The sequence below is a fragment of the Anomalospiza imberbis genome, chromosome 1, assembly GCF_031753505.1.
Source record: "Anomalospiza imberbis isolate Cuckoo-Finch-1a 21T00152 chromosome 1, ASM3175350v1, whole genome shotgun sequence".
NCBI classification, from domain to species: Eukaryota; Metazoa; Chordata; class Aves; order Passeriformes; family Viduidae; genus Anomalospiza; species Anomalospiza imberbis.
This window is the reverse complement of record NC_089681.1, coordinates 34,770,084-34,797,649: the sequence shown is the minus strand read 5'-3', so window position 1 is coordinate 34,797,649 and position 27,566 is coordinate 34,770,084. Positions and strand designations below refer to the sequence as shown.

Genomic DNA, 27,566 nt, shown 5'->3' with positions numbered 1-27,566 from the left:
TAAAGGTTTTTATCCTATTAATCCATTATTGCCTGGTTGCAACTACTATAACCTCACAAGTTGTTAAATTTTTCGAGTTTGTTTTCTGCAGCCCAAGCAGTATGCAGGCTGGGGCAAGCAAAACTTAAAACAAGGAAGTTGAAGCTTTAGAGAGCTTCTTCTATTTATGCAGTGTACTACTACAGCTAATTTCATACTGAGATGGACGGACCTCTTCAAATCATCTGCACTACACACTTGCATGACCTGAACAATTAAGCAACTGGGATTGAAGCACCTCCAGTCACCAAAGACAATGAAGTGGCATCTCAGATCTGCAGCATTAAAATCTGTTGAAGCCTGGAAAAAAAGGTGAAGTCATTAGAAAAAATATTTATTTGTTAGGAGATACATTTTATCTTTGTAATGTTTATTTTTTTCTTGGAATGAACATTGTATCTTACCTCCAGCAGAGATGACAATGTAGATTTGGGAAATGCAAAATCCTGTCTCCAAAGATGAGTGATAGGAAATAATTCAGAACATCAAGTTTTCACCATAGAGGAAATAACAGCTTGGCAAATTTTCTAATGAAGTTTAACAGATGAATCAAGAATAGAAAGTTAAAAATTATTATATGATGCTATGATTCAAAAACAATCCAAAGATGTATTGGTATCTCCGCATTATTTTGTCAAACATTGTATAGATATCTGAGTACTCACACAGTCATTCTTTATTCTTTATTGGGTGTAAAATGTTATTTATGTGTTATTTGTCCCTAGCTGATGATTTACATAAATATTTGTGTTAAACCATTTTTGCTACTCTCAGAGTTTTACCTAGATGTCCTAAGAAGAATTTTTAAAGTGGAAAAGGAAGAACTTCCACACAAACTTGGAATAATGAGAAGCTAGTTTGGAGCTTGTATCACCATATGAAATACATCTTGTTTAAGCTGAAACAGTAATTGCCATTTTCTCTACTTAGATCTCCAGCTTTGTAGAACTCAGACTGAAAATGCCTTCCTTAAAAATAGATTTAAAATATAAGCTTAATTCTAACCTCAAATGATGTGAATGCAACTTGTCTTCAGCTGGAGAAGAAAGTTCAGATGGTTGTAATTACTAAAGATTGCATGCCATTAGATGCAGGCACATAAATTAATTTCCTTTTATAATAAAGTAATGCCACTGCAGTTGCGTATAAGCCCTAAGGTAATCTGGGCTAGAGCAAACAGAAATTCACACAGGAAATGATGCACAAATTTACATAGGAGTTGAATACATGTTTCAGTTGAAAATGAAGAGTTCTGAACACAATACATTCATAATCCCCTCAAAGGACTTAGCCATTTCCCATCTGTGATGCTCTGAAGAGAAAAACTATGCAAAACAGAATAAACATTCTTTGCTAACAGCATTATTACAAGTTGTTATTAAAGGTGGTAATGTCTAACAAACTAGAGATGTATCACCTTTAGTGCATAAACCCTGTAATACTTATGTATGCTTTATCATCTACATTTTTAAAAGGCTAATGATCAATCTTCTTATTTCATAGAGGGAAGCAGACACTAGCTCTGGCAAAAATGCCTTGCTAAAGTTTATGCGCTTTTGGTTTTTGAAAAGCCAGGAGGAAATCCCCATTCTCCTGAGATGCAGTCCTGTGACCTATCCACTAGACCATACTACTTCCCAGAATACTGTAGTTTTCAGAAAGCCCTCTATGAAGCAATTTTTCATAATTAAGAACAAACCAAACATCACAGCAAATATTTCATATGTTATAGGTTTCATCTGAGGGTCAAAATTAACTTTCCTAAATTACATATTTCCTTGTGGATATTATTCTGAGGCTCTGAAAAATAAAACTACAGCTCATAAAAATACACCCTGAGGAACAAGATATTTCATTAATTCCTTAAAGATTTAGCATAATTGTTTTTAACTCAAGAAAAATCTTTCAACTAACTGGATACTCTCTGATGTCAGTTCTTCAAGACTTGGCAAACAAAAAAAGTTCTATGTGCATGCAATTAATCTTATATTTTATCACCCCATATTTTAATAATTTTCAACTCTTAGGGACTTGCACTTTAAAATGATGCTATCTCAGCTGTGTAGTATTTACATTTTTTTCTGGCGTTTTACTTTTTAAAGTATTTGTTTTTATCATTTTAACTTAACCTAGTTCATGGTATGATATACAAAATACCTTATATTGGGATTTCAGTAAATACTTTAAATATAATAGTATCATTAAGATTGGAAAGATCATTGCCCTAGCACTGCCAAGTCCACAACTAAACCATGTCCCTAAGTGCCACACATACATGTCTTTTAAATACCACCAGTGATGGTGACTCAGCCACTTCCCTGGGAAGCCAGTTCCACTGCTTGATCTCTCTCAGTGAGAAGTCTTAATGGTAAAATGAGAGTCCAGTTCTGATTTGGAATTTTTGGGGCACAGTCATAAAAACAGATTAAGTAAATAGCATATTTATCAAATAGAAAGTAACATACCAAGCTTATTTCAAAACACTGACATAAAATAAAAAAAATTCCAAAATTTAGCAAAAGGGAGAAAATAAGTAAGATGATTGTTTAATTACATTTACTGTATTTTTAACCTTATAAACAAAATAGTAACATGCCAGCAATTAGCTTTACTGCTTGTATCCTTCAACTTTTCATAATCAACATTAAATAATCAACTGGTATTACAGTTCATAATAAATGGAGGACTACTGTAGAAACATTGCATGTCTTGGGGCAATGTACTACTCTGTACAAGAGTGATCCTGTACCCAGGTTCATGGCAACCTTATACTTTCTAAAGCAAATATATCTGTCACACTGAAGTTTCATGAAACACTGGACAAGTTAAAGTAAAAATCAAAATATCCCAAACCAGCTGCAGTCAAAACTTTATTAAGGCACAGGTGATAGAAATGTAAGAATATTATGCTTCATTTACTAAATATCAAATTTAAAAGAGCTCATTCTATTTTAGATGAGCACATGTGCACACACTGCCACCAATGGCAAGTAAAACAAGAGAGTCCCTTGTCAAACAGGGTCTGAACAGGGCTAAGGCGAGTTTTTCAAGGAATACCAAAGATAGACGGTGAACAGAGCTCTTGTAACCAGGTCACAGATGTCTCTTATTCCAGTACTAGAATCAAAGATAATTTATGAATAGCTCAAGGAATATTTCTTCTGTCCTGGCATGAATGTAAGGAACAACTGAAGAACTTGTGACACTCCTCAAAAGCCAAAGCTTAAGGTCAGCCTTTTTATTAGCTCTTTCTGAAGCAAAAATATTTCTTGACTTGAGCGAGGCTGCTTCTAAGAGTAAAGATTACAGAGTTTGTGACAAAACCCAGATACCTGTGGCTAATGTTGCCAGAAGGAGTTTTTGGGATTGAAACATATTCTAAAATTTGTCTTTCTTCAGTGTACTGAGCTTATTATTTGAAATTCCCCTTTAGTATAAGCCTTCAGAAAGGCTCAGTCTCCAGTAGATATCTAATGTAAGAGATCCAGGCAAGCACTGAACATTTACTAACTCCCATTTTCCCTCAGAATAAGGGCTGAGGTTTTGAAAATCTGTGTGCTTCAAGGATACAAATGGAATCTGCCAGATGCAGACATATTTAGAAAAAAAAATTGACCCTAATAAATAGCCTGATCACCTAATCAGCTTTTTACAAGTGAGACAAGGGAATGAGGGAGAACTATTTTCCCACTCTCTAAAACTTTGGTGCACCTAAAGCTTGAGTACAGTGCAGGTCTGGGTTCTGCCTAGGTCAAATTAGGATGTGGGATGTATGGAGGGCTAATAAAATTATCTAGTGGGTAAAGTAGCAGCTTTATAATGACAGCATAAAAAAGCTGAAACTTAACAATTTAGAGAGAAGGCTGAGGTGACTGTATGATGAAAGCTGATAAACATAAAGGTGGAGGGTAAAGCAAACAAAATTGTTAATCACTCCATGCCATGCTATTAGAACTACTCTAGAAAGCTACTAGATATATTCACAACAGGTTTAAAAGTGGCCAGGTTCAGGTACTCTCCCTTAGCAGCACTCCTACAGCTGCCTTTGGAGATGGTCCATCAGCAGGGCATTTCCCATACCCCCTCACCTTCTCTTGCCTATTTTCGTTTTATGTAGGCTGGAGGACAGGACAACAGGGAAACAGAAACAGAAGTCAGTCTCTCACAGCTACATTACTCCATGCAGCAAATTTAAAAATGAAAAAGACAAGAAAAAACATTATGTCTTTTTTTTCTCGTTCGGGTTGCAACAGAAGCCAAGCCATTCAATCTTCAGGCGATAAAATTAATTTATTGGAGCTGCCATTTCATTCCTTACCAAACATTTGAAGGAGACTTCAAATGAGAAGCAGATCTGATAGGATAATGAAGCTATATAGGATATCTGATAGGATAATCTTAGTCCCGGTAATCACAGAATAAATCTGAATGGCTTTTCTTCTAGCCCACTCACAGTAAGGCAAGTCAGTATTCTATCAGGAATTTCAGCGTAGTCCTTTGTATTTGATTGTCACAAATACACGTGTATATCGGTGGTATTAGTATGTATAAATTATTTTAAAATGTAATTTGCATACATGAGAAAGGTGAGCATAGAGGTATGCTTGAAAAAAGAAAAACAGAACAGGATAGGGAAGAAGTACAAACACAAATCAGCATTTTCAGCATTCTGTAATTTTAGTATGTTGGCAAATACTGTTAGATGAAGAAATTATTTGTGTTCATTAAGATTTTTATTTATTGAAATGTAAAAGGCACTCAGTATTTTGGAATGCATGCCTGTTTCAAAAAATCTTACCAAAGAGAACCCATTTGTATGTGCTCTAGTACTTACTGCTTTACATAAGCAGTCATCTGCCTGATATGTGGCACTTATTTGCATAAACTAATTTCTAAATAAAAAGTAGGTGCAAATGGGGAAGAATAAATTGATGTATCTGAACAACGTGTATTGTTCTCAAGAATACCCTTATTACTAATATTTTTGAAGTCTCACAACTGCGTGGTAGAATTAAGGCAACTATCCATTAATGATTCTCCATTGTTCAGGATACACCTGTTTGTGGTGTAGATGGGGATGAATCCTATGCGGTAATGATCTTCAATGCATGGAATTCAGAACCCTATTCAGAACTTGGAATAATGTTAACATTAAAAATGGCTGTTCAAAGACAAAGGCCATGTTGTTCTAGTTCCTGAACACTGCAGAAAGGATCCTATGCAGGCAACAGGTACAGCCCCACTACATGTATAACTTTAAATTGAGTTATAACACCATATGCTCAGCAAATAACAAGACACGTAACTCAATGGACATCTGTTCACATGAGCATTTAAACATCTGCATTCATACTATAGTTTGTAAAACAACTTGGTATTTTAAATTATGCCATCTGTGACTAAAAACATTGCGTGTGAGCCTACATGCAGAAAAATTCAGTTCACTACTATCACAAACAAGGACAGTTTAAATACAGTCATAGACTAACATGAGATGAAACTATTATTTTATATTTTAGGTAGATACAAGATGTGCAAAACTTTTGGATCATGTTATGCAAAGAGGATTCTACAAAGTAGCGATAGAGATACCTATTAGGAAATACAAGATATCTCACAAAAGCAGGGTGCTTCTTTGTGTAAACACACACTTACTGGGATAATGGCTGTGTGCTTAATTTAAAGTCTCAAAGACCTGTGGAAGAAAATTAAGTAAGAAAAGTTTACTGGCCAGGTACACTTGCTTTGTCTTCCTTGAACTTAAAAGGAACTGCTGTGTATTACATACTGTGCTTGTTTGTACAGAAGTCTACTGGTGCGATTTCCAAGAAAATAAATACCTTATTAAAATACCACAGCTTTCTTCTCCTGACTCTCCACCACCACTATCATGCTGAAAGAAGAATGAAACTGTTCTCCTACCAAATTGCACATCTGATAATTATCTCAAATTTACTAGCTATGATTAAACATATTTTTCCTATACAGTTGGATGCTGCTGTTTTAAAACTCTTGATGAACTTCTGCTTCAGGGTATCTGCATTTTCCTGCTGAATTACAAATTTTCATTGTATTACTTGCATCTTAACTTCAAATCCACTGGAATCTGTTTGGATGAAAAGGCCTAAAAGAGTAATAGCTATTAAAATTTCCAGACCAAAACAAAAACAAAATCCACATCAAGGCAGAGCTAAGGTTGAAAAGGAGACTCAGTTACGTAAGGTATAAAGAATAATGGCATATTGTATAAAGCATATATTATCCCAAAAGTAAACATTCCAAAACCCCCAGGAAACTCAGGATTAAAGATGAAAACTTAAAAGGAATCCAAACATCTTGTATTATTGAAATGCAGTATGAAAGCCTCCAAAACAAACTTAGATCAGCCCTGCAGCAGCACCGCATTGTAAGCCAGAAATTATGATTAATGCATTCAGTATCTGTGGCCTGAAATTAGCCTAATGCGTATTTCAAAGGCAATTTTTCATTTTGTTCCTTTGTATGCAACAAGTAACTATGACAAGCAATAGAAGGTGAGCGGGAGAAAAATAATGGTATATAACCATGTTATGAGTTCCACTGCAGAGCTGCTCAATAGTTGACTATTTAGCAATATAAAATGTCCATCATGAGTGTGAAGCTATAAGCAAAATACCGTTGTACCATGCATAAATGTTTCATTACTGTGAAAGAAACCATTTCCGGCTGGACCAGTAAACCTCAATCAGGAAAGGCTCCATTAAATTTAATAACGTGTTGAAAGATAAACAAGTGGGATTTCAATTCTTAAAATTAAGCACAGATATTAAAATCTGAGAAACAAACTTCTTACCCTACATAAGGTTACCTATCTCATTTGTACAGACAGAACTTTTCCACAGAACAATAAGAAAAAGAGTAAGAGAAGATAAACGTTTGCCAAAAATATCAAGGCCCAAAATGCACATTTAGTTTCAAAATTCTTTTATTGCAGTTGGATAGTAGAGATAAATATCTAACAGCAAAATCCAGTAAGTCACATTTATTTTCCTCTGGAACAATTCTGCAAACTGGTTTTATGATAAAGAACAAAAAGTTGCACTACATTTTGGAACATTTTGTTCTTTAAAACTGGTCAGACAGGTGGGAAATATTAAAGTACTACAAATTAAATGAATAATTTTCCACTTCAGCTTCATTTCTCAAACTGAACAAGTCCAAGCAAAAGAAACTATGGTATTTTCTGCTTTGGAGATACATATCAACTGGTAATGCACTTCAAGCTATATTAATTTGATTAAAAAGTTTATCCTTAATAACCTGAGACATCAATCCATGTATAGCTTCTATGGTGGTCTTGCAGCTGAAAAACAAGCATAAATTCAATGTTGGACAAAAACTGAACTGAACTGTCATTTTATTTGAAGATATCCAGCTGTTTTGGAAGTTCAGGGTGCCCATAACCCCATGAATCTTAAAACCTGTCCAGAAAGGAACAGTCGCATACATCAATTTAGCCATTGTTGCCAATACCTTTTTGTTACTTAAAAAAAAACCTAACTATACACACAAAGACCAATTCCAGAAAACTTTGTCTTGCAATTTTTGACATCTTACATTAACAATAGCAAGTGGGCTCTGTGGTCATCTGAACAAAAAAAAAAAAAAAAAAAACAAAAAAAAACCCCAAAAAACCAAAACACAAAAACAAAAAACAAACAAACAAACAAAAAACTCCTTAGGGGAATGGAGCTATCAGCTGGTATTATCAATACCTGCAGGCTCTCACTGCTCCCTACCTTATCTCCTTTGCCCAAGCCCAGGACAATAGTGTACAGTAACCATGGTTCCTCTGAGAAACTTTACATGGAACATTAAAGAAAAGTTTATAGAGCATGAAATGTGCAAAATCTTCAAAGAGCTGAGAGGATTCCTATTGATCCAAGTTTTCCCCAATGTCTGCCATAGGGCAATGTAGTGTCAAACTAACGAATAAAAACAGACTGTACAAATGCAAAAGATTAATCAGGACTGAAGGCATGGAGAATAGGGACAAATTACTATTAGACAGATAAAGAAATCCTAGGGAAGGCAAGCTGACGTAGAGCACAACTTGGCTAATGCATATGTCCTCTTAGAAAATGGCTTAGAGATGTGCATGGACAGTAACAGAACTTATACAGCCCAGTGTAAGCACCTTTCTGCTAATGCTTTACAGCACTGTTTTCCCAAAGCAGGTATGTCTAACAATCCTTTAGTGATCTTTGCAGCCTTATTTCTTCAGAGTAATTTAGGTGACACTAAATTAGTTGTCCTGCACAGGCAGAACACAATCCTAAATTAATGGTGTCTGCACAGGCCTTCTACTGTCTTTTCTCTTAGGAAAGATCACTAATTGAAGAAAAACATAACATGGAGTGTTACACTCCGTTTTGGGAACTATGGTAGCTTCTGTTGCACAGGAAAGCAGAATTTTTGACAAAACCAATTCCTTTCAATCCCTTACAATTTATAAACTAACTACTGATGAAGACTAAATAAAAACAGAAAAAAAATACCTAGAACTGCTGCAACAAATAATATAGGAACACGATCAGAGAAGGAGCTATTTCTAAGAGTAACTGTAAGCATATGAGAGTAAGGGAAAAAAAAAAGCAGTCACTATCATGGGACTCCAAGCAGCAATGCAAACTTATCAGCAACTCCATCCTCCTCATGTCTTTAAAGCATTGCTATTCTATTTTCCTACAGGAACTGGGAGGTATCACTTAATCTGGCTGCTATGAGCTAGCAACAGTATTAACTCCACTGCAAATGTATTCTGCAATTGAAATAGGCTAAATGAGTATTAATTGTTATAAAGTCAACCACCCTCCAACTCCTTCGTGTTTGACAGAAAACTTGTAAGAGCTGTTAACTTTTCAGAAAAATAAACAAACGTGTGTCAGGGGGAGAGAATACCAGGAAACTGTTCTGTTATCAAGATAAAGTGATGGGGAAGAGGGACAGAAAGCCTCAAAATCTGAAAACATGCAAATGCAAAGATCCCAGATTTTGTTCAATTTCCGCACTCTGTTCCAAGGGATTCTACAGAATTGTTTCCTTATTAAATGTAATTACCACATCTCATTTAGAGCACTCCTATGGTGTGTGCAGTTGAGTTCTGCCTTCTCCACAGATGGACCTGAGTTTGTACCACCATATACAGTGCAGTATTTCTTGGTTTTCAAAGTCTGAAATTTGCCAAATACTTGAGCAACCCAGCTGTATGAGCTGTTGGATACTATTAACCTCTGTTAAAAGATTTTACTTGGAAAAATGGTGACACTAACATGATATAGTCTAAGCACATATATAATTCTTCAGACTCTTGGGAAAGAGATGTGAGTACTACTGAGAAGCAACTTGTGTATTTCAAAGCTCAAAATAAACAGAGCTGATCACCAATAAACATAAGGAAAAGTGGGGAAAAATATTGCAACTTCTTTGAAATAATGTTGTACACCTATTGATAAGAAGTTTATTAACTTACAATAGCAAATATTTGCTGTCAGGCAGAGTAGCAAAATATAAAGGCCAGAATAGCTGTAAGCTACTTCTTAGAAACAAAAAAACAACAACAAAAACCCAACCTTTTCTTACTTCTTAAAAAAAGATACATTAATTAAGAAATATGAAAAAAAAAAAGAGTGCACAATTTTTACATTAGTAAAAGTATTAGACAAGTGTAAATTAATACTTACTGGACTGTTAACACTAGTTCTTAAAATCATGCTCTATACCATAATTTTATTTACTGTTAGTTTTAACCTGATTAACCATAAAAATGTGCTAATTTCTAGCAAAATTAAAATTTTGCATTAGACAGAAAATATTTTTTTTGTTTGCCAGATACTGATGGATTTTTACAGCAATTTTTTGTTTAATAAACTAGAGTTAAATTTATTCCAAACCCCCTAAAATAAAAATTAATTATAGGTTTAATAAAGGTAAGACTTTCTTTAACTTTCAAAAACAACTGTGACTTCTAGAGTCTTTCATTTCTATCTATAACCTAATTCTTATTTGTAATTGTCTCAGGTGATAATTACAGGCATGAGAAAAGTTTAAAGCCAAATAATGCTTTTTACATGAAGAACACATGGATGTGTTATCTTACCTGTCTCTTGTTGCTTTTGCAAGTTTGTCTTCTGACTTCTTGTCATGAGTCTCTAAACCCAGCATGAAACTGCCCCTTCCCAGTTGAGCTTCTGACTGTTCTAATTTTTCAGACAAATCAAACACTTGGCCAGTGGTATAGTCAGCATTCTTAGGAGAAAGAAAGTAATAAATATTTTGAATTTAAGCTATAAATTCAAACATTTATACAGAAAATAAACCAAATCTGAGAAATGTTTTAAAAAGTGTAGTGCTGCATATTTGAATCTATATCTGATATTGAAGTGATATAGAACACGAGTGGTGGTGAAGAGAACAGAAGCTGAACATCTGACAAATGCTCAATCCCTAAAGCCTGAATTGGGTTTGTTTTATTACTTTCAATCCATGCCCTAAGTTAAGTAGGAGTAAGTAAAACTCAGTTGGTTCTGACTGAGAGAAAAAAAAAATTGGCTTCTGCATAGGGAAGGTTTTGATGCTCAGTGGTTACACTGAAGGTCTACCTGCACTGTTTCTGTTGTAACCTAGTTTTAATAGATGCATTATTTATTTTTTTTTCTTAAGTGTCTACTTATTAAACACTGTTATTCATTGCAGTGCTCTATAGATACAAGCTTAAAAAGTGTTTAAGACAAAATCTAAGTGTACAGAGAGAACTCAGTAAAATTAAATGTGTTATTGCCACCTTCTACTTTTACAGAGCAGATATGAGGAACATTTCAGTATTTATGATTAGGAAAAACCTTCCCTTCTTGTTTTATCTGACAGATTCTTAATGTGGGGTCTGTATCTATCAGTGTTCTATTAAGCATTTTACAGCAGAGAGCCTGGCTTTCAGACTCATGAATGAATCAGTGCACACAACTGTGGTACTTACAGTGAGCAAACTAGAAGAACTGAGAGTGTTCACCCAGTACTTGTTCCACAACAGCTCAAGCAATTTACGATCCAAAGATGATTTAAAATAGGAGACTTCTAAAGCATAATACCTTTAAAAACAAACATGCAAACAAAATAAGTCTCCATCTAAACATGTGTTACTTGACTGTCACATCCAAAGTACACGCAACTCAAAAAACCTTTATCAATAGCAAATATCTTAAAAATTCAAAGCACTTAAGGTTACTGGCAGTTCCAATTCTCTGTACAATCTTCCATAAGTAATTCATATATAGATTTAATACATAATCCCCACACAAACTGCTGAGTTCTGTTAAATGAGATTGCAAGATTTAAAAAAATTATTCTCTTAACAACCTATTCCATGCTTGGGTTCTTAATACTGTAATAACTCACAGATGATTGCAGTTTTGCATGTATCAGTTCTAATTTCTTGAGGAATGCTTGGTAGCAGTAAATGTTACAAACAGGCAAACAATCTTACATTCTGCTGTATCTATTTTGAAAGCCAGGCTTTAGTGATGTTACAAATTAACACTGCCAGTAATGCAAGATAAGGAGCTGCACAACACTTGCCCCTACTAAGAAGAGCAGTGGGATCACAACCTCCCCAGTCCTGCTGATTAATCAACATCTGACCCTTTCTTCCCTGCTCCAACAGGCATCACTACTTAAAAGTGTTCAGAAATCAGCTGCTAAAGCATTTAACCAGGTTCCTCTTTATCTTTGCAGTTCTCCCTTAAAATGTCTCCTGATAAATGCCAGTAACTCCTTTTTCACAAAAACAGGAGTGCTAAAGCAACAGTGCACTTAAAGATATGAAACACTACAAGAAATTTACTTTTCCATACTCAATCACTAACCTAAACACACACACACGAAAATAAAGTTAGAAGGTTTTTTTGTTACTTACTGTTTACAGTGTACACCAAAGTCTTCTATTTTATTGAGTGGAATAGTCTGGTATTCAGAGGGACCTTCATCTGGAGGTTTATAGCCCTAAAGATTTAACAAATGGCAAAAATGTCACAGTAATTCTGAGGCTTTTCAAAATGCCTAAACTTACAAAGCTTCTAGTTTATACAATTCTATGGTTTTCTGTTTTTTTGTTTTTTTTTTTGTCTAGAGAAAATGACATTTCCTCTGGTAGTCTGAAATTTGGAATTTTCTTGGATCTCAGGTTTACATTTGGCTTTTCTAGCTGTACTAGTCATTACATTTGTAGGTTTATCAAAAGCAAATTAGTGGTCATAGTTGAGGTTTTTCAAATGGCAAGCTATGATTAGATAATTTCTTAAATCAAAGAAAGTGCAAGCTTCTTCTTAGACAGTATTTCTCTACCTGTTCTTGGAAATTTTGAGGGAAGATCTGAGAAGAGGGAAGAAACATCCATGGATATGCCTCAGAGATATCTAAAACTTTCAGTTACTTGTTTAGTCAAGATGGTGCCGTTCACAGCTACTGACTAAGCAAGAACTGCCTGCAGTCCACTGTGAGAACTCCCTAAAAATAAAAATATGCTTCTCATGTGCATTTTCCAGATGTGATTTGGTTTTCAGGTACAGGATTTTTCTCCTTGTTCAATTTATGAAGTGATTTTGCCCAAAGAAGTGAATATTCTCCTGAATCACAGACTGTTCTAAGATAACTTATGTTTTTGTCAACACAAAAATAATGCCTGGACCTCTCACAATCATTTATGTTAATTACAAAATTTAATTTTTATTAAGCAATTAATTTTGGTAAGTATTTTACTGGATGGCTGTGTGAAGTTCTTGATGAGTCACTCATAATTGGGTATTTAAAAGCTAAACCTGAACTTTATTGGACTGAAATTAAATAGCTCAGCCAGAAGTATAAGAGAGGATGCATTTGAAGACCCAGATCTCCAATACTGATGTGATTTCTTAGTTTTAAGCCCAACCCATATTGTTTAATTAACTTTTTTGTACATTAGTTTGTGAAGATTCATAATATTTATTTGAAAAAGTTAAGTAGGTAGTTTTTAACCTTCCTTTTCTAAAATGAAAAGCAAATTGCAACATATTAAACGTCCTATTAACATTTGGTTTTAGGTCTAAAAATAAAGAGAGAAGAACTAACATAAAACAATTTTGATGCACGCTACCTACAACTATATCCATTAAAAAACAGCTATAGGGAGCTACATAATTTTGGGACAGCTCCACAATCTGGACAGTGTAATTGATTTAACACTGCCAAAACTCTATGAAAACCAAACCTGAAGTCAACCTTTATAAATGTAATCCAATATCCACAGGCATGCAGTAACCAGTGTGTGGGCACATCTTCCTTTGGAATGAACATTCAGTACAGCACAGCAGACCCAACTCACACAATCATTTAAAGACAGTTCAGAATTCACACACTAGATAATTTTAACTATTTACCTTAGGATATGTCCTAAAAGCTCCAAGATTTACTTTTCCTGCAGATATTGTTCTTGTTGGATCAATCTGCAGAAATACAGGTAACACTCAGTACATATATTTTATTATTTATTACAGGCTTAAATTAAGTTTATAGTAACTTTATTTCAGTAATTCATGCAAATTGTATTCGTTCTGTCATAAACAGTACTTTTTCTGTTGGTATGAGACTCTCTAAAAAGATGTGAGTATCAATAGCCATCAGTGAATTATTTTTTCAAACTAACTTTCCTTATTTTCTAAATACTTTAAAACCCCTTATGCTTAAGAACTATACCATAACTGAAACAATGAAGTGAAAATGCTCTAGGCAAACAACACTACTGGTTTGGCCAGTATGTGGCCAGCAAAGCAGGAGTGGTACCAGTTTAAAGTGTGGATCTAACACCTCCATCATACAAAGTACACACTACTAAAATGCTAACAGGCAGAAATCCAAAAATGATTCCCCTCAACACGATTTGCTGTGCAGGGTTATCACCCACCAGCCAGTACTTACAACTACTGCTACGAAGGGTTCCTGAAATTGCTGGTTAAGCATCTGGGTACTGACGTCGATCCCCGAGAGCCAGCAGCCGTAGCCGGGGTGACTGTGGTACCAGCCGATGGCATTTTCCAGGCGTCCGACCTAAGAAAGAGCAGGGAAGGGGAACAGCCCCAGCGTCCAGCTCCATTCCCAAAGCACCGCCTGCCCTCCAGCGGCACTTCGGCACACTGCAAGGCGCGGCAGGATGAACAGGAATTTCCACGCGTGATGAAATATTCCCTAGAAACCGTGCAATGAGTGGTACTGGCATTCTCTGCTACAGCTGCTGCCACAGAACAAAGGCCTTCAAGGAGCCGGGAGCTCCTTCCTCAGTGACAGCTGGAGTGCAGAAGAGGTTCCACACAGCTGGATGGTGAGCTGCAGCTGCTCAGCAGGGCTGAGAAATTTCTTAGCGATGTAACACAAGTATATATAACCTCATACACTGTAGGGAACATCAGCAGAGAATTAATTACTTAGTATGGTAACATATCTCACAGGCATATACTATGAGATTAGTGGTAGGTTTAAAAAATTACTTCAAAGGTATGTTTTCAAACACCAGAGGTGACAGAAATTACTGCCTGGAGACAGGTTTAAAAGCCAAAGATGAGGTTTGGACAACTTTTTCTCAGATAAAACCTCAAAACAGGAGTTTCCAAATAATACACCAGGCTATCTCTAAAAATTCTGGAAGAGAAAGGAGCAAAGACAAAAAAACCCAGGAGAATAAACACCCATTGAACCTAATTTTTGTAATCCTCTCTAAGGAACTGTTTACTGGCTGCTCCAGTAATGATGAGACAAAACACAAGAACTGCCTACTTCATTTTTTAACCAGTGAAGAATATTTATATTTTCTTTACAACTCGCATGAGAGACACCAACAAAACACTAAAGAACGTTTGTTATTTTTCAAAGCCAAATGATACATTTGAACTACATTAAGGCCAGATCCTGTCCATGGAGAATCAACTAACTGGAACAGCAGCATCTGTAAAGCACTTCCATAGGGGGAGATATTAACTAGCACCTAATGATAAAAAGAACTATTCCAGGAACAAGTGCTTGCCAAAATCAAATATGAAACAGCCAGCATGAAAACTCTGCCAGAGCACCAGGAAAGTAGAGTTATTTTATTTGCACACAAGTTCATTTTCAAAATTGTGAAACCAATTATAGATAAAACTGAACAACATAAACAATGGGAAAAGAAACATTTCCTATCTCATTAGAACTCCTACAGAAACCTGGACTGTTTTAAACATAAGACAAGCTGTTTATAATTTTATGCTATATACTTACCACTTTGAAATTCAGTATTTCTACCTAAGAATGGGATTCTATGAATATATCTCTATTTAAAGATAGCATGACTGTATATTTAGGCAAAGACATCTCTTCAAGTTACCTACTTTTTGCAACAGGAGTTCCAAAACATAATTATTTCTGCATTATGTTTACTCTTTGCTGATGTTATGATTCAGCCTAATGCACATCCATTTCAATATCTTCAATTCTATGTAAGGCTATGAACATAAGCCCAACTCTCCAAAAGAGCCCAAACACTCCGCTGTTATATCCACTTAGTATGTAAGGGGCTTCTAATTTTAGCTGGTTTAAAAATCAGTGGGTCAACTGGGTATCAAAATTCTTTCAGCTTGGAGAGTTAAAGTTATTTCAACTCTTATTTCTAGTATAGAATTGTTCTGTATTGGAAGAAGCACATCAGCAAGTGCTCTGATGTTCTGGGCTGGTTTCCACATCAGCCACAGAGCAGAGTTGTATTTCTGTTATCTTTCTGCACATGAGAACTTCACTGTATAGTCAGCTTTAATATGACATGGCTCTCTGAAGAGAAAATGACAAAAACGGGAAACAGACAAGCGAGTCTGTTCATTTAAATTTCCAAATGATAAATATGAATAATTAAGTTGCACTGAAACTTACTTATTCCTTCACTGACATTTTCTTCACAAATATGTCTTTTTTAATGGAAAAGAGCGGCGTACTATACACTAAGACCTCAGACAAAGGTAAGAATAAATGTCATAATTCTGATCTTTAAATACTAAGTAGTCCAATGCACACATATATTTAATTCTACATGCTGTTTTTAGAAAGAAGTATCAGTTATTTTACAAACACACTATGTCACACAGCCAGCAGCCTCAGCCATAAAAACACTTCCTCAGCAATGAAAATAATTTACAAAGGGAAGGAGAATGCACTACTTTTCAACGAATCATTAAGTTGGAAAAGACCTCCAAGATCATCATGTCCAACCTTTGATGACCTACTGTAAGTCAGAGAAATACGTATGTGAAAAGGTTTACAGGCCCCGGCGTTCCGTGCTGCTGACAGTTCTTACTGTCATGTTTGAGGAGAGACAGCACAATCGGGCAGGCACTTCATCACTGGGAGAGGGAGGAAGCCTGCAACCCCCCAGGTATGTTCCTGAAGCTCACAGGACGCATAGGATCTCCACGGGGGGGGGAACAGACACCCCCTGCCACCTCTCCTTACCTGCTTGGCGTTCTCGATGTAGGCAGCCATGTACTCGTAGGCGGCGGCCTGCGCGTTGACGCGAGTCTCGGTGCCCTCCACGGGCAGGGCGAAGCTGTCCATGATGATCATGGTCTCCCCGTCCACCTTGCCCAGCATGAGCCCCATCACCTCCAGATTGCCGCCCGACCTGGCGTGCATCACCATCTTCAGCAGCGCCAGCGCAGAGATCTTGCAGTACTTGAAGTAATGGTGGCTGCAACAACGCAGAGGCCGCGGAAGGGAAGGCAGAGCCATCACATCAGGCCGCTCCTCACCGCCCACATCGCCCGCCCGCCCGCTCCGCCGCCCCGCTCCCACTCACTCCTTGGTCCAGGGCTTGGCCGCCAGGATCTCCTGCTGCTGCTTGCGGTCGTACTTGTAGATCTCGTCGATGCTCTGCGCCTCCTGCATGTTGTTCGCCAGCTCCCACGTCTTCTGCGCCATCCCGCTCCCGGAGGCGCCGCTCCCCGCCGCCGCCATCGCCCCGCTCCCGGCCCCGGCCCCGGCCCCGGCCCCGCACCGCCGCACCGGGCCGCCGGCGGAACCAAGCGCGGGGCGCGGGTAGGGACGGAGGGTGGTACGGTCCGCGCAGGCCCGGGCGGGCGGCGCTGCGCTGCGCCCCCAGCGGCCGCGCTCGGCTCTGCACGCGGCTGGGCCCGACCCGCTCGCCCCGTGAAAGCGGCACCGCAAAAACCCGGCCCCGGCCGGACCGAGGCCTTTCTCAGCATTTATCCATTTATTTATTGACTTACGCTTTTTAAATTACTGTGACCAGTTCGGGGCTACTCAGTACGAGAGAGATACGGAACATCTGGAGCGGTCCAGCGGAGGATAAACAAAGATGTTTAAGGGACGGGAGCATCTCTTTCGTGAGGAAAGGCTGAGGGAACTGGGCCTGTTCAGCCTCGAGAAAGAGACGACTGAGAAGCGGCCTTATCAATGTATATAAGTATCTAAAGTGGAAGACGTCAAGAGGATGGAGCCGGGCTCTGCTGGGAGGTGCCAAGCAATAGGACAAGAGGCAAGAAAACTGAGGCATAGGAAATTCCCCTTGAAGATGAGGAAGAACTGCTTTCCTGTGCAGGTGACTGGCCATTGGAACATATTGCCCAGGAAGGTTGTGGAGTCTCCCTCAGTGCAGATTCTCAAGAACCGTCTGGATGCAATCCTGTGCCATGTGCTCTGGGTGACCCTGCTTGAGCGGGGAGGCTGCACCAGGTGACCCGCTGCAGTCCTTTCTAACCTGCCCTACTCGGGAAGCCCGCCCGCCCGGGCTCCCCTCCGCCGCCGCCTCCCCCCATCCCGCTCCCTTTCCCCGCCCGGGAGGAGGCGGCAGCCGGGTCGCGCCGCCCTCCGGGGCAGCGGGGGGCGCTGCGCGGCGCCGCCCGCCGGGTTCCGGGCCGACAGTAACGCGCGGGGCGCGGACGGGGCCGTGGCTGCCGGTACCGGTGAGCGGGCGGCGGGGGCGGCGCGGCGCCCGGGACTCTCCTCGCAGCCCCGCCGGGCGGTTCCATCGCCAGCATCGCTCACAGCCCGGAGCGGGCGGCGGCGGGAGCGAGGGGGGTTCGCTGGGCAGCGGGACGGGCTCCGGAGCGGAGCGGGACGGGACGGGGCGGGGGCGCGCCCGGGGCGTACCGCTGGGTCTGGGGGTCCCCGTGGGAGCGGCGGGGCTCGGCTCGACAGGGCTGGGCTCGGCTGGGCTGGTCCCGGCCCTCCGGTGGGGCCGCTTGTGCGGCCGTTGCCTGACAACGGCGCCGCGATCCGGAAAGGGGCCGAGCCCCGAGTGTCGCATCCCCGCCCCGCAGCTGCTCCCTGGGGCGTAGGAGGCTCCGGGAGTGCCCCAGGGGTGCTGCCGAGGAGAGAAGGACGGAGGCGAGCTCTGCAGGCCGGGGGAGAGGCGCCTGCCCGGGCTGTCGCTCTTGGAGAAATAAACCTGATCTCCTGGGTCTGAAAGTTTTTCGAAATTAGTGGCTTTTTGGATCAAATTACGTACTCTGAAAAATAGATAAACCTGTAGTGGAGGGAAGGTAACTCGCGAAACTTGTTGCTTGGTTGTTCAGAGGGTAGATTGCCTTCTCAGTTGCGAAAAAGTCGCGTGGCTTTAGTCAAGAGTTTATTATTTGTGAGCGGCCGGACCCTTGAATCTGTGATTTTTCAGCAATGAAATTTAAAGAAAAGTACAGGGAGCGCGTCTCTGGCAGCAGTAGCTTATTCTAAGTGCCATTCACAAGGGCACAGAAACAGTCAGTATTAATTCCTTAGGAAGTTTGAGTTAAACTTTGAACAATGTTTCTTAATGACACGATTAGTTGCCGTATAACTTGTAAGTACAATTACTAAACGTGGCATACAGTTGCTCTTTCAAAGCATTTCCCTCCTTGCCACTCGTGCTGCAGTTCACGTGGATAGGAGTTGCCATTTTGTCAGTGCTCCTGCTGATATTTCAATATTATGGTGGCATAGAAGAGATGAAATCTGCTTGCACATGCTGATTTTAAATTTTGTGCGTTTTCCTGAACAATTAGGAGGGGAAGGGAAAGATTAAAATGGGATACAGTAAACATTGCTTTAGGTGATAAAGTAGTTACACAACACGTAGGTAAATAAAGTACATACAATATATATGCACATAGATGTTTTGGATACCTTGAATAGAGAGACATACATTGTTTTAACTCTCTTTCAGCACAGATCCCATAAAAATCTCGTGTTCAAACTTGACTTATTGTTCTTGATTATCTGCATGCTTTCTATTGCTTGGTATGTTTGCTTAAGTTGTCTACCTAGGTGACTCTAATTACTCAGAGTTGCTTTTGTGAAAACTCTGAATAAGGAAAAGAGGCTATGAAAATCTAAAATCTTCTTGAAAGAAAAAGTATGTAAGAATGTTTTTATGGGACATTTTCAGACAGTACTTGAATATATAGCAGCAGTATGTTTAATGGGATTTGACTTTGAATAATGCATTATTTTGGGAACATGAATTATCCAAGATTTAAAGTTGCAAGAGCTAAAGAAAGGCTGATAGCTACATCCTCTCAAAATTTTTTTTAGAAATACCATTTACAAAATACTCTGTTTTCCAAAAAGCTAGAAAAATATGCTTACACCTCATAATTTTGAGGGCATAGGAATAGATTTTTAAATGTTTACAGCACATTCTGACTTGCCCTTTGTGCTCTGTATATGCCCATGGAGTGATGTATCCCAGCTTGGTTTTGAATCTGCTAGTTTAACTAGTAATTTCAAGGATCTAGAAATGCACAAAAAGAATTCAAATGCATTGCTAAACTGAAAAGAAATGATTTTGTTCAGTATTGGTGCTATAGTGTCAGGCTGTGCCTCAGTGTGTTTGTGCAGCCATGGGAAGCCAGTGTGAAGCTGGCAGTTCCCTGTGAGTTTAGTGCTGTCACCTCCAAGACAGTTCACTGCACACTTGGGGGCTGTGGTAGCCCTCGTCTCAGATAGAAATGTGTTCTTTCTTTATTTTTATTGTGATTAGTCATGATCTCTTCACATGGTACAGTAGATGATAAAATTGATTAATATTCAGTGGGATATTTGCTTACATGCTGGTATATTTTTGGAACTTAACAGTGTATGCGTCACATTGAAGTTGTCACTCTTTTGCTTGGAATAACTAAGGAATTTTTCTTTTTTGGTATAATATATTCTTTTTTGCTTATCTCAAAAAGTTTGCACTCATGCATATTTTAAGAAGATCAACACAAGTAGAAGGAAGTTAAGACATAATATGACTAGATATTTATGAGAAGAAATTGGCTACACTTCCAGGCAATTGTGCTGTATTAAAGGTACGCTGAATCAACAGTGCTGTAGCATTAGTCAGATTAGTATTCTCCAAGGCCTGGAGTTGCCAGCTTTCTTCACACCAGTCTAATTCCCTGTGTAGTTAAACTGTAACTGTTTTGTCTTTGGTTTTTAACTTCCTATATTGCTCTTTTGAACATTATGATAGGAGTGCAGAATGCTGCAATATTAATTGTATTACTCATTCTAGTTAGAAAATACACTAAAAGATTCCTTTCCTTATGCCAGCTCTCAGAATAAGTTTGGTACTATTCCCATACAGTGATTTGAAAACAGTGCTGGAGCTTATAAATGTTGTAAATAGTGAGAGGAAATATAGATGTTACTGTCAGTGAGCTTTTGGAAAGGCTTCTCACAGTGCCTCCTACATGTGGTAATTTTCCTCTTGATGACTGTGTAGCATTGAGTAGGTGATGAGACCACCTTCTCTTAGTATGACAAGTTGTTTTACCCATTCAGAACAGTTTTATCATTATTGTTATGTAACCTAATAGGCTAAATAAAATTTACCATGCCTGGGAACTTATCCTCTTTCAGATTTCTTTTATCCTTTATCAGTGTGCAAAACTAATGAGATTAAAGATTTAGGGCAAAGATATTTGTCCTAAATTTATTTTTGGCATTGATTGTCCTGTATTACCACTAGGAATTGTAAATGGGTTGGCCTAGTTCTGCCTCCTTTGTAACAATATTATAATTTTATATTATGAATCAAAAAAGAGAAAAAGTTTAAAGGATTACATTCTAAGGAATACATCAAGCAAATGTATTCTGTAAATTAAGCTAGCATGCAGTTACTTCACTTCTTATAGAATTTGTGCATTTTTTATTTCCATTTTGCTTCTACTGAGAATTTATCTCAGTCTCTCTGGACACATTATTTTTATATTTACCTGTGTGCTACCTTATTATCTTTGACTTTTTTTTTTTTTTGGTTTTTTTTTTTTTTTTTTTTTTGTTGCTGTTGTTTTGAAGTTTGTCAGTCCTCTTCCTGAAACTGTTTTTAATAGACCTTTATCATTGGCCTCTTGTTTACTTCATACAACTTTATAAAGATACTGAATTAGCCTGAAAAAAAACTGCTGTATTAATTTAGATACTGGATGTGATGGGGTCTTTCAGGATCCTGCATAAGCAATCCTTTTGCTTAAGCTGCATGGAGTGATTTGAGGGTCATAATTTTCTTAGTTTCATGCTTATTTTAAGCATGGAATGTAACTTGAGGATTTTTTTTTATCAGTAAGCTTGGTTTTGTAAAACTCTTTCTCCAGTGGAGTTGGTAAAAATGCTGAGTGGAGATTAGGATGAGTAGGCTTGTATGCAGTCATTCTTTCTGGTTTTGTCTTTATTTTTCTATAAAAAGTTGGTATGCTTTGCAGTATTTTTAGTTCTGATAGGACTATTCTAACTCAACTTCAGTACAATTCCATTGACGTGGACTTGATTGGCTTTTGTTTTTATTATGAGGTTATTGAAAGCAGCAATATACACTAAATTCCACAAACCAGGTGCTAAAATTTCTGCTCGGAAGGACTTCCAGTTAAATATGCAAGGTGCACACCTAATGGAAGAGAGGTAATTACCTCTTCCTCAGTACGTTTTCTTACAGATCAATGTCTGATTCTCAGTCAGTGCTTCCTCATATCCCTGAGTTTAGGATTATTGCAGACTTGTAGCTATTCTTATTGCCTCTGCTATTTTAGTGGTACAGGAGGTAGGTACTGTTGGCTCCAACTCCAGAAACACTGTGCATGTGTTTTGTGAGTTTTTTTTTTTTAATTTATGTTTTATTTTGAGTAAGCTTGATTATTTTTAAGACTTCTCATGCTTGTAAGTTAAGCACAGAATTAATAGTGTGATTTGGTCCTTATTTTAGACTGTACAGGTATTTTGCACTTTTTGTACTTTTTTCCTAATGATTCCTTCATCCTGTTTACTTTTCTGTGTTTTCTAATTTTGATATTATAGTTCACTAGGAATAAGCTTGTGCTGGTGTGTAGTGAAGGGTCACTGGTAGACTCGCAGTTAAAACAAACAACCCCCAAACAATTCAACCATGTTAGGAAAAAAGATTAGATAAGTATCTCCAGTTTTGTAATCTGGAATCTTTGAATTTTCTCTCTGGTGAAGCATCAAGTAGTCTCCTCCATGTGTGGGTTTCCCAAGTCAGTTGTCTTGTTGACCCAGTAAGTATCTTAAGGCTCGTAGTTCTGAGGGGGAAATTTGACTGTTTTTAACTGCTGTCTTAAGCAAGAGCAATTGAGCTTTACATTTTTGAGGTTCTGATGTAAATGCCATGTTCTACATCTTTTCTGTAACCTAGAAATGATGGCAGATGATTTAGAAAAATTTATTGAAGACCAGAAGGCCAAGTTGGCACAAGATAAGGCAGAACTTGAAAATGATCCACCTTACATGGAAATGAGGGTAAGAGTATTGAAAAAGTTTCCTGAATTTAAATACTTCTGTTGCCAAAGTCTTGATTGAAGCTTGTTTTTACTGTGCTCTTAAAACTGTATTAGTTGTTAAAGAATATATTAAAGATTTATCTATTCAAAGTAATTTCCATCTTGAGTATTTCATATCTTTTTGTAGATTTTTAAAAACCTGTTTGCCAATAGGCATACACAGTAAGATTTGTGTTTTGCAAGTGAGAAAAGTTTTGTACATGGTTTTTATTACTCCTTTAGCCCTCCTTAGGGAAGCTGATTAGCAGGGATCTCTCTTCTGCCCACTCCAGAGCTTGGATGTTGGAGTGGGAATGGAAGGTATAAATATCCTCAAAATTTCTGTTCCATAAAAGGCAAATGACAAAAAAAATATCTGTTCTTATCACAGCTTTCCTATGAGTAATTTTAATGTGTTAATCCAGCATGACTTTCAATCTCTCTGTTCTCCAGTGCTAATAATTACATCACTAATGTTGTTCTTTTATGTGATATTTTCTCTACTTTTTGATGCAGTAAGGTATTTTGTTCTGTTTTCAGAATAAGGAATCAGAGAAGCTTTCTGAAACTGGCAAGAGGTTAATCTCCATGGCTAAAGAAAATATACCTCCAAATAGTCAACAGAACTACACTTTAGGTACAGTATATTTTTTTATTATGTCTTCTAGATTTAAGTAGCATTTAATTACCTTTGACAGTTTTTGGAAGGGTATTACTGCTTTGCATCATTAATCATTAAGATGATCATTGTAATTCAAGTGCATAATAATTCTTCAGTCTTCCAAAAGTCTTGGCATTATATGATTTTTTTTTTTTTTTTTTTTTTTTTTTTTTTTTTGTAGTTAGGATTTCTATTTTTTTTGCCAGGAAAATATGCCTAACTTCTTCTTGCAAGCTAGTGCCATTGAAAATACCCCAGATGAACAAAAAAAACCAAAAAAAAACAACCCAAAAAAACTTGCTTGCCAGTCCTTGATAGGTGATGTGTCCTTTCCTTTTGTATTTGGATAGAGCAAAATCTTTGAAAGTCCATTTTTCATCTGGAGTTTACTGCAAAAGAGTACATTGCAGGGAAGCAGGGCCTCTTTATTTCAGCCTCTTAAGAGTCCTAGTCCAACTTGGCTAAGATGCACACAGTTAAACTAATTTTTCTTTTAAATAGTGTCTTTCAGGCAGTTTTAACTGTTCCTATTGCTTTTGTAATTTTGTTATAATGTAGTTATTCATTGTGCAAGGAAAGAACACGTACTTAATTTTGATTGAAATCTTAACCAGGTGAAATGGTTAAATTTATTTTGGTGTGACTACCGGCTTAATATCTGTTTTCTTTATATATGGTCCTTTTTCTTCTTTTCTCTGTGTTCTTTGTGACATTTGATTTGAAATGTGTGATAGTGTTCTTCTCTTCATTTTTCTTACTTGTCCTTCCATCTCCCTTCTGTAGGCACTACTGTTTTTTCTAGCTACACTTGTGTAGCTCAGGTTTTTCCTGAGAGCTTTAGAGCTTTTCTGTGTCCTATTTCTGGTTGATAACTCTTTTCTTCCACTTTTAGACACTTTGGGTTAGTACCTCATTAATTTTCATAAAATTGCCTACTGTAATTCTGGTGTAATTTTGCAGCTTCCAGTGGGATGGAGCTTGAGCTTGTAAATTTGTGGGTCTGAACTGGTCTTAGCTGCTTAAGTAAAGACATAGCTTTTATAGGGATGTTGTATAAATAGAACTTCCAGCCATCAATCAGCAAGGCAAGCTCCTCAAAGACCTTTAGAGGAAACTTCACTTAAAAGTACTTGAAATGATAATTGAATATTCCTTGCCTCCAAAAGTGATAATGGATAAACTTGGTGAGAGGGCAGCACTTGAATAAATATCTATCACATATTTTTGGCAGTTTTATTTGGTTCAACAGGTTACTGCTGATGTTGATAATTATTTTCTTGACTGAGGAAACATAAGATACAGAAAACAAAACAAAAAAGGTAGTATCCCACTGGTTGTGGCAGACCATTACCAAACAGTTAAACTTTATTAATATTAAAATAGTTTTATTTCTTGTTGGAGAGCTATAATTGCATGTCATGTTGTGTTTGTTACTGTAAATTTGACCTAACTGTTGACACGTGGATATACTAACACAATGAAGTATTACAGATGAGAGGGGCATTCAGGTGATCTTAAATGAAAAGAAAAAGTAGGGGTTGCCATGGTGCGGTTTAACCCCAGCTGGCAACTGAGCACAGCCACTCGCTCACTCCGCACCAGCGGGGTGGGGCAGAGAACTGAAAGAGTGAAAGTGAAAAAAACTCATGGGCTGAAATAAAAACAGTTTAATAATTGAAAAAAGAAAGTGATGAAAAGGAAAATAACAAAGAGGAAGAAGTAAAACTCAAGAAGGACAAGTGATGCAAATGTAAAGCAATTGCTCACCACCAACTGGTGCCTAGGTCCTTGAGCAGCAGATCTCACAAACCTCCCTCCTAGTCTTGCTGCTGAGCATGATGCCATATGGAGTGGAATATCCCTATGCTCTGGGGTCAGCTGTCCCAGCCATGTCCCCTCTCAACTCCTTGTGGATCACCAGCCCCCTTGGTGGTGGATGGGGTGCGTGAGCAGTGACTGAAATATCCCTGTGTTAACAACACCGCTTCCAGCACAAATCCAAAACACAGCCCCATACCAGCTACTATGAGGAAAATTAACTACCCCAGCCAAGCCCAGCACTTTTTATAATAATAATTGAAGTACTGAAATGGATGGTTGCTGATATTACTGGCTTGCTTTGCTTTAAAGCACTGTAATTTCCTGTGGATTAAATCAGATGGGACTTGTTCCTTGGTAGCTGCTAAGTATATTCTACAATTCTAGCAATAATGTTGCGGTTTAGACTGAATCAAGTTGCAGTTATTTCTCAACATTATATACATGGAAATGTTTATGTAAAAATGCATTTAAAATCTTAGCATTTAAAAACAATCATTGTCAGTGTGATTATTTGGTGTTAATAGAATGTGAAATGGCAAATAGATACAACAAATACTAATACAAAAGTAAAAAAAAACAGTTAAAAAGATGGTATATCTCTTATTCTGTCAGAAGAATTCAGACAAAGTTTGTATGAAATTAGGTTGAATGTATATTAACTGGAGTGATTTTGCTCTGCTAGGCTCTATAAGAGTAAGTTTTTGAAATTGGTTGTTTTCAAATATCCCCCAGATCACTACCCATAATTTTTATATGAGTGCTTTTCTGGTGGACAAAAAAATTCTTTCTAACAAAATTAATTTTAAACCACCTTCTATTTAAACACTTCACATATTTGAATCAAAGCACTGGATTCACACTCCTTTTCTCCTTGTTTTTTGGTACTGAATTTCAGTGGCATCTGTGAAATTATTGAATGAATCTTTCCTCCAATTTATTAGTTGCTTTTTATCTTTTTCTTGGTTTTCTAGAATTTATTGAATGGTAATTAGGCATAAAATAAAAGGCAAGAGCAAATAGCTGAAACAAACTATTTCTTCTTCTGTATTCTATTCTGCTTTATAACCCCTTTTCAGAAGTTTGAAATGCTACACTTTTTAAAATGGAACTCACCTTATGTGCAAAATTAGCAGAAAAGGAACTTGCAGGTTGGAGAAGAAGTTCCCGTGCAGATTTTGGTTAATGGTTGGACTCTGCAGGCTGTTTCGGAATAGCATAGGAGATATTTAATCAGGTATTGGGTTCTTTGGTTCTGAATATCAGGGTGACTCCTGTTTGCCACTTTTTCCCTATTACACTGTTTTCCTGGTTCATGAGGATAGAACAAGTCAGAATGTATCTTGAGCCAGGCCAAACAAACTACCCTACAATAAATTAGGACTGATCTAAGAATAAGTCTTGAATTCCCTCTCTTCCCTTTTACTCCTTGCTACTAATTTTGCATAGCTCATGAGATGTAGAAATGCTTTTAGAGAAACAGTATGAAATAATAATAGTATACACACTCACTCCCAGTTGAAATCTTTGTCATTAGTTGTGTGATTTTGTGGAATTCACTAATCTGTGGAGAATGGTGAAAGTGACTGTAGAGATGGGCTTCTGGGGTAGAGGATGTTTCTTATAAAGTACTTTGAAATGTATTTTGGGAACAGCAAACAGCTTGCATAGCATTATATTTTACTCTATTTTCAGAGTGCAGCTGTTATGAGACCTGAGCTGTTATGAGTAATCTCAGAAAAGTACTTATGTGTTTTGGGTCTACTATGATTAAAAACACAGAGGTGGAAAGAAAAATTATGATTATTTTTATCATATGGTCAGATTCCCTCTAGTTGTGTAGGAACAAACAAATTTTTCACATGCTAAACAAATAGCTTGTTGCTTTCATTTGGGAAGTATGTTTTCTATTGTGTGGTAAACACAGCTTAAAATATCAGGATAATTTATAAGCTCACATGTCAAAGGAGATTTCTTTGGAAACATACATTGACAAAAGAAATATGTACAATATTCAAATAAAGTCAGCTTATGTTGCTTTTTTTTTGTAATGGGAAGAAAAAGTCAAAGGATGACAGGAGAACTATCCAAATACCAGCCTATTTTTCTATGCTTTTCACTCAACTACTCATACAGAGAAGGTGTTTGTTTTCATCTGTCGTGTAATTACTGGTTGTATGGTTAATTTTTTGTTTTTGCTTGTGCCTAGT

General features: G+C 37.7%; 2 protein-coding genes and 1 long non-coding RNA gene across 16 annotated transcripts in view; 1 reads left to right on the top strand and 2 right to left on the bottom strand.

The window, feature by feature from the left end:
- Nucleotides 1–6,985: 6,985 nt before the first annotated feature.
- COPS5 (COP9 signalosome subunit 5) lies at nt 6,986–17,211 on the bottom strand. 3 transcript variants are annotated; one of them, XM_068187360.1, is made up of 9 exons: nt 16,922–17,141; nt 16,579–16,813; nt 14,026–14,154; nt 13,488–13,553; nt 11,990–12,075; nt 11,054–11,165; nt 10,178–10,326; nt 7,735–7,878; nt 7,361–7,666 (listed from the first exon to the last, which is right to left on the bottom strand). In XM_068187360.1, exons 1-9 carry the CDS (start codon nt 17,077–17,079, stop codon nt 7,663–7,665), a joined length of 1,083 nt encoding a protein of 360 aa, XP_068043461.1. In that variant the 5' UTR covers nt 17,080–17,141; the 3' UTR covers nt 7,361–7,662. The 3 variants fall into 3 exon arrangements, with proteins under 3 accessions (XP_068043469.1, XP_068043461.1, XP_068043451.1); XM_068187350.1 differs by having other exon boundaries at nt 7,739–7,878; XM_068187368.1 differs by lacking the exon at nt 7,735–7,878 and having other exon boundaries at nt 6,986–7,381; nt 16,922–17,211.
- A 145-nt stretch (nt 17,212–17,356) lies between these two features.
- The window catches only part of CSPP1 (centrosome and spindle pole associated protein 1), a 61,752-nt gene continuing 51,542 nt past the window's right edge, over nt 17,357–27,566 (top strand). For 7 of the 12 annotated variants that reach the window (XM_068187322.1, XM_068187307.1, XM_068187297.1 and 4 more), the window contains exons 1-3: nt 17,357–17,683; nt 22,754–22,857; nt 23,418–23,514. In XM_068187322.1, coding sequence (XP_068043423.1) covers nt 22,756–22,857; nt 23,418–23,514 — 199 coding nt within the window. In that variant the 5' untranslated portion in view covers nt 17,357–17,683; nt 22,754–22,755. Of the gene's footprint in view, nt 17,684–17,997; nt 18,048–18,358; nt 18,383–20,812; nt 20,837–22,753; nt 22,858–23,417; nt 23,515–27,566 lie in introns of those variants that run through there. The other 5 variants (XM_068187341.1, XM_068187291.1, XM_068187271.1 and 2 more) reach the window with 5 other exon arrangements.
- Nucleotides 21,560–22,360, bottom strand: LOC137472385 (uncharacterized). Its single transcript, XR_010998140.1, has 2 exons — nt 22,250–22,360; nt 21,560–21,625 (listed from the first exon to the last, which is right to left on the bottom strand). It is a non-coding gene; the product is annotated as an uncharacterized lncRNA (long non-coding RNA).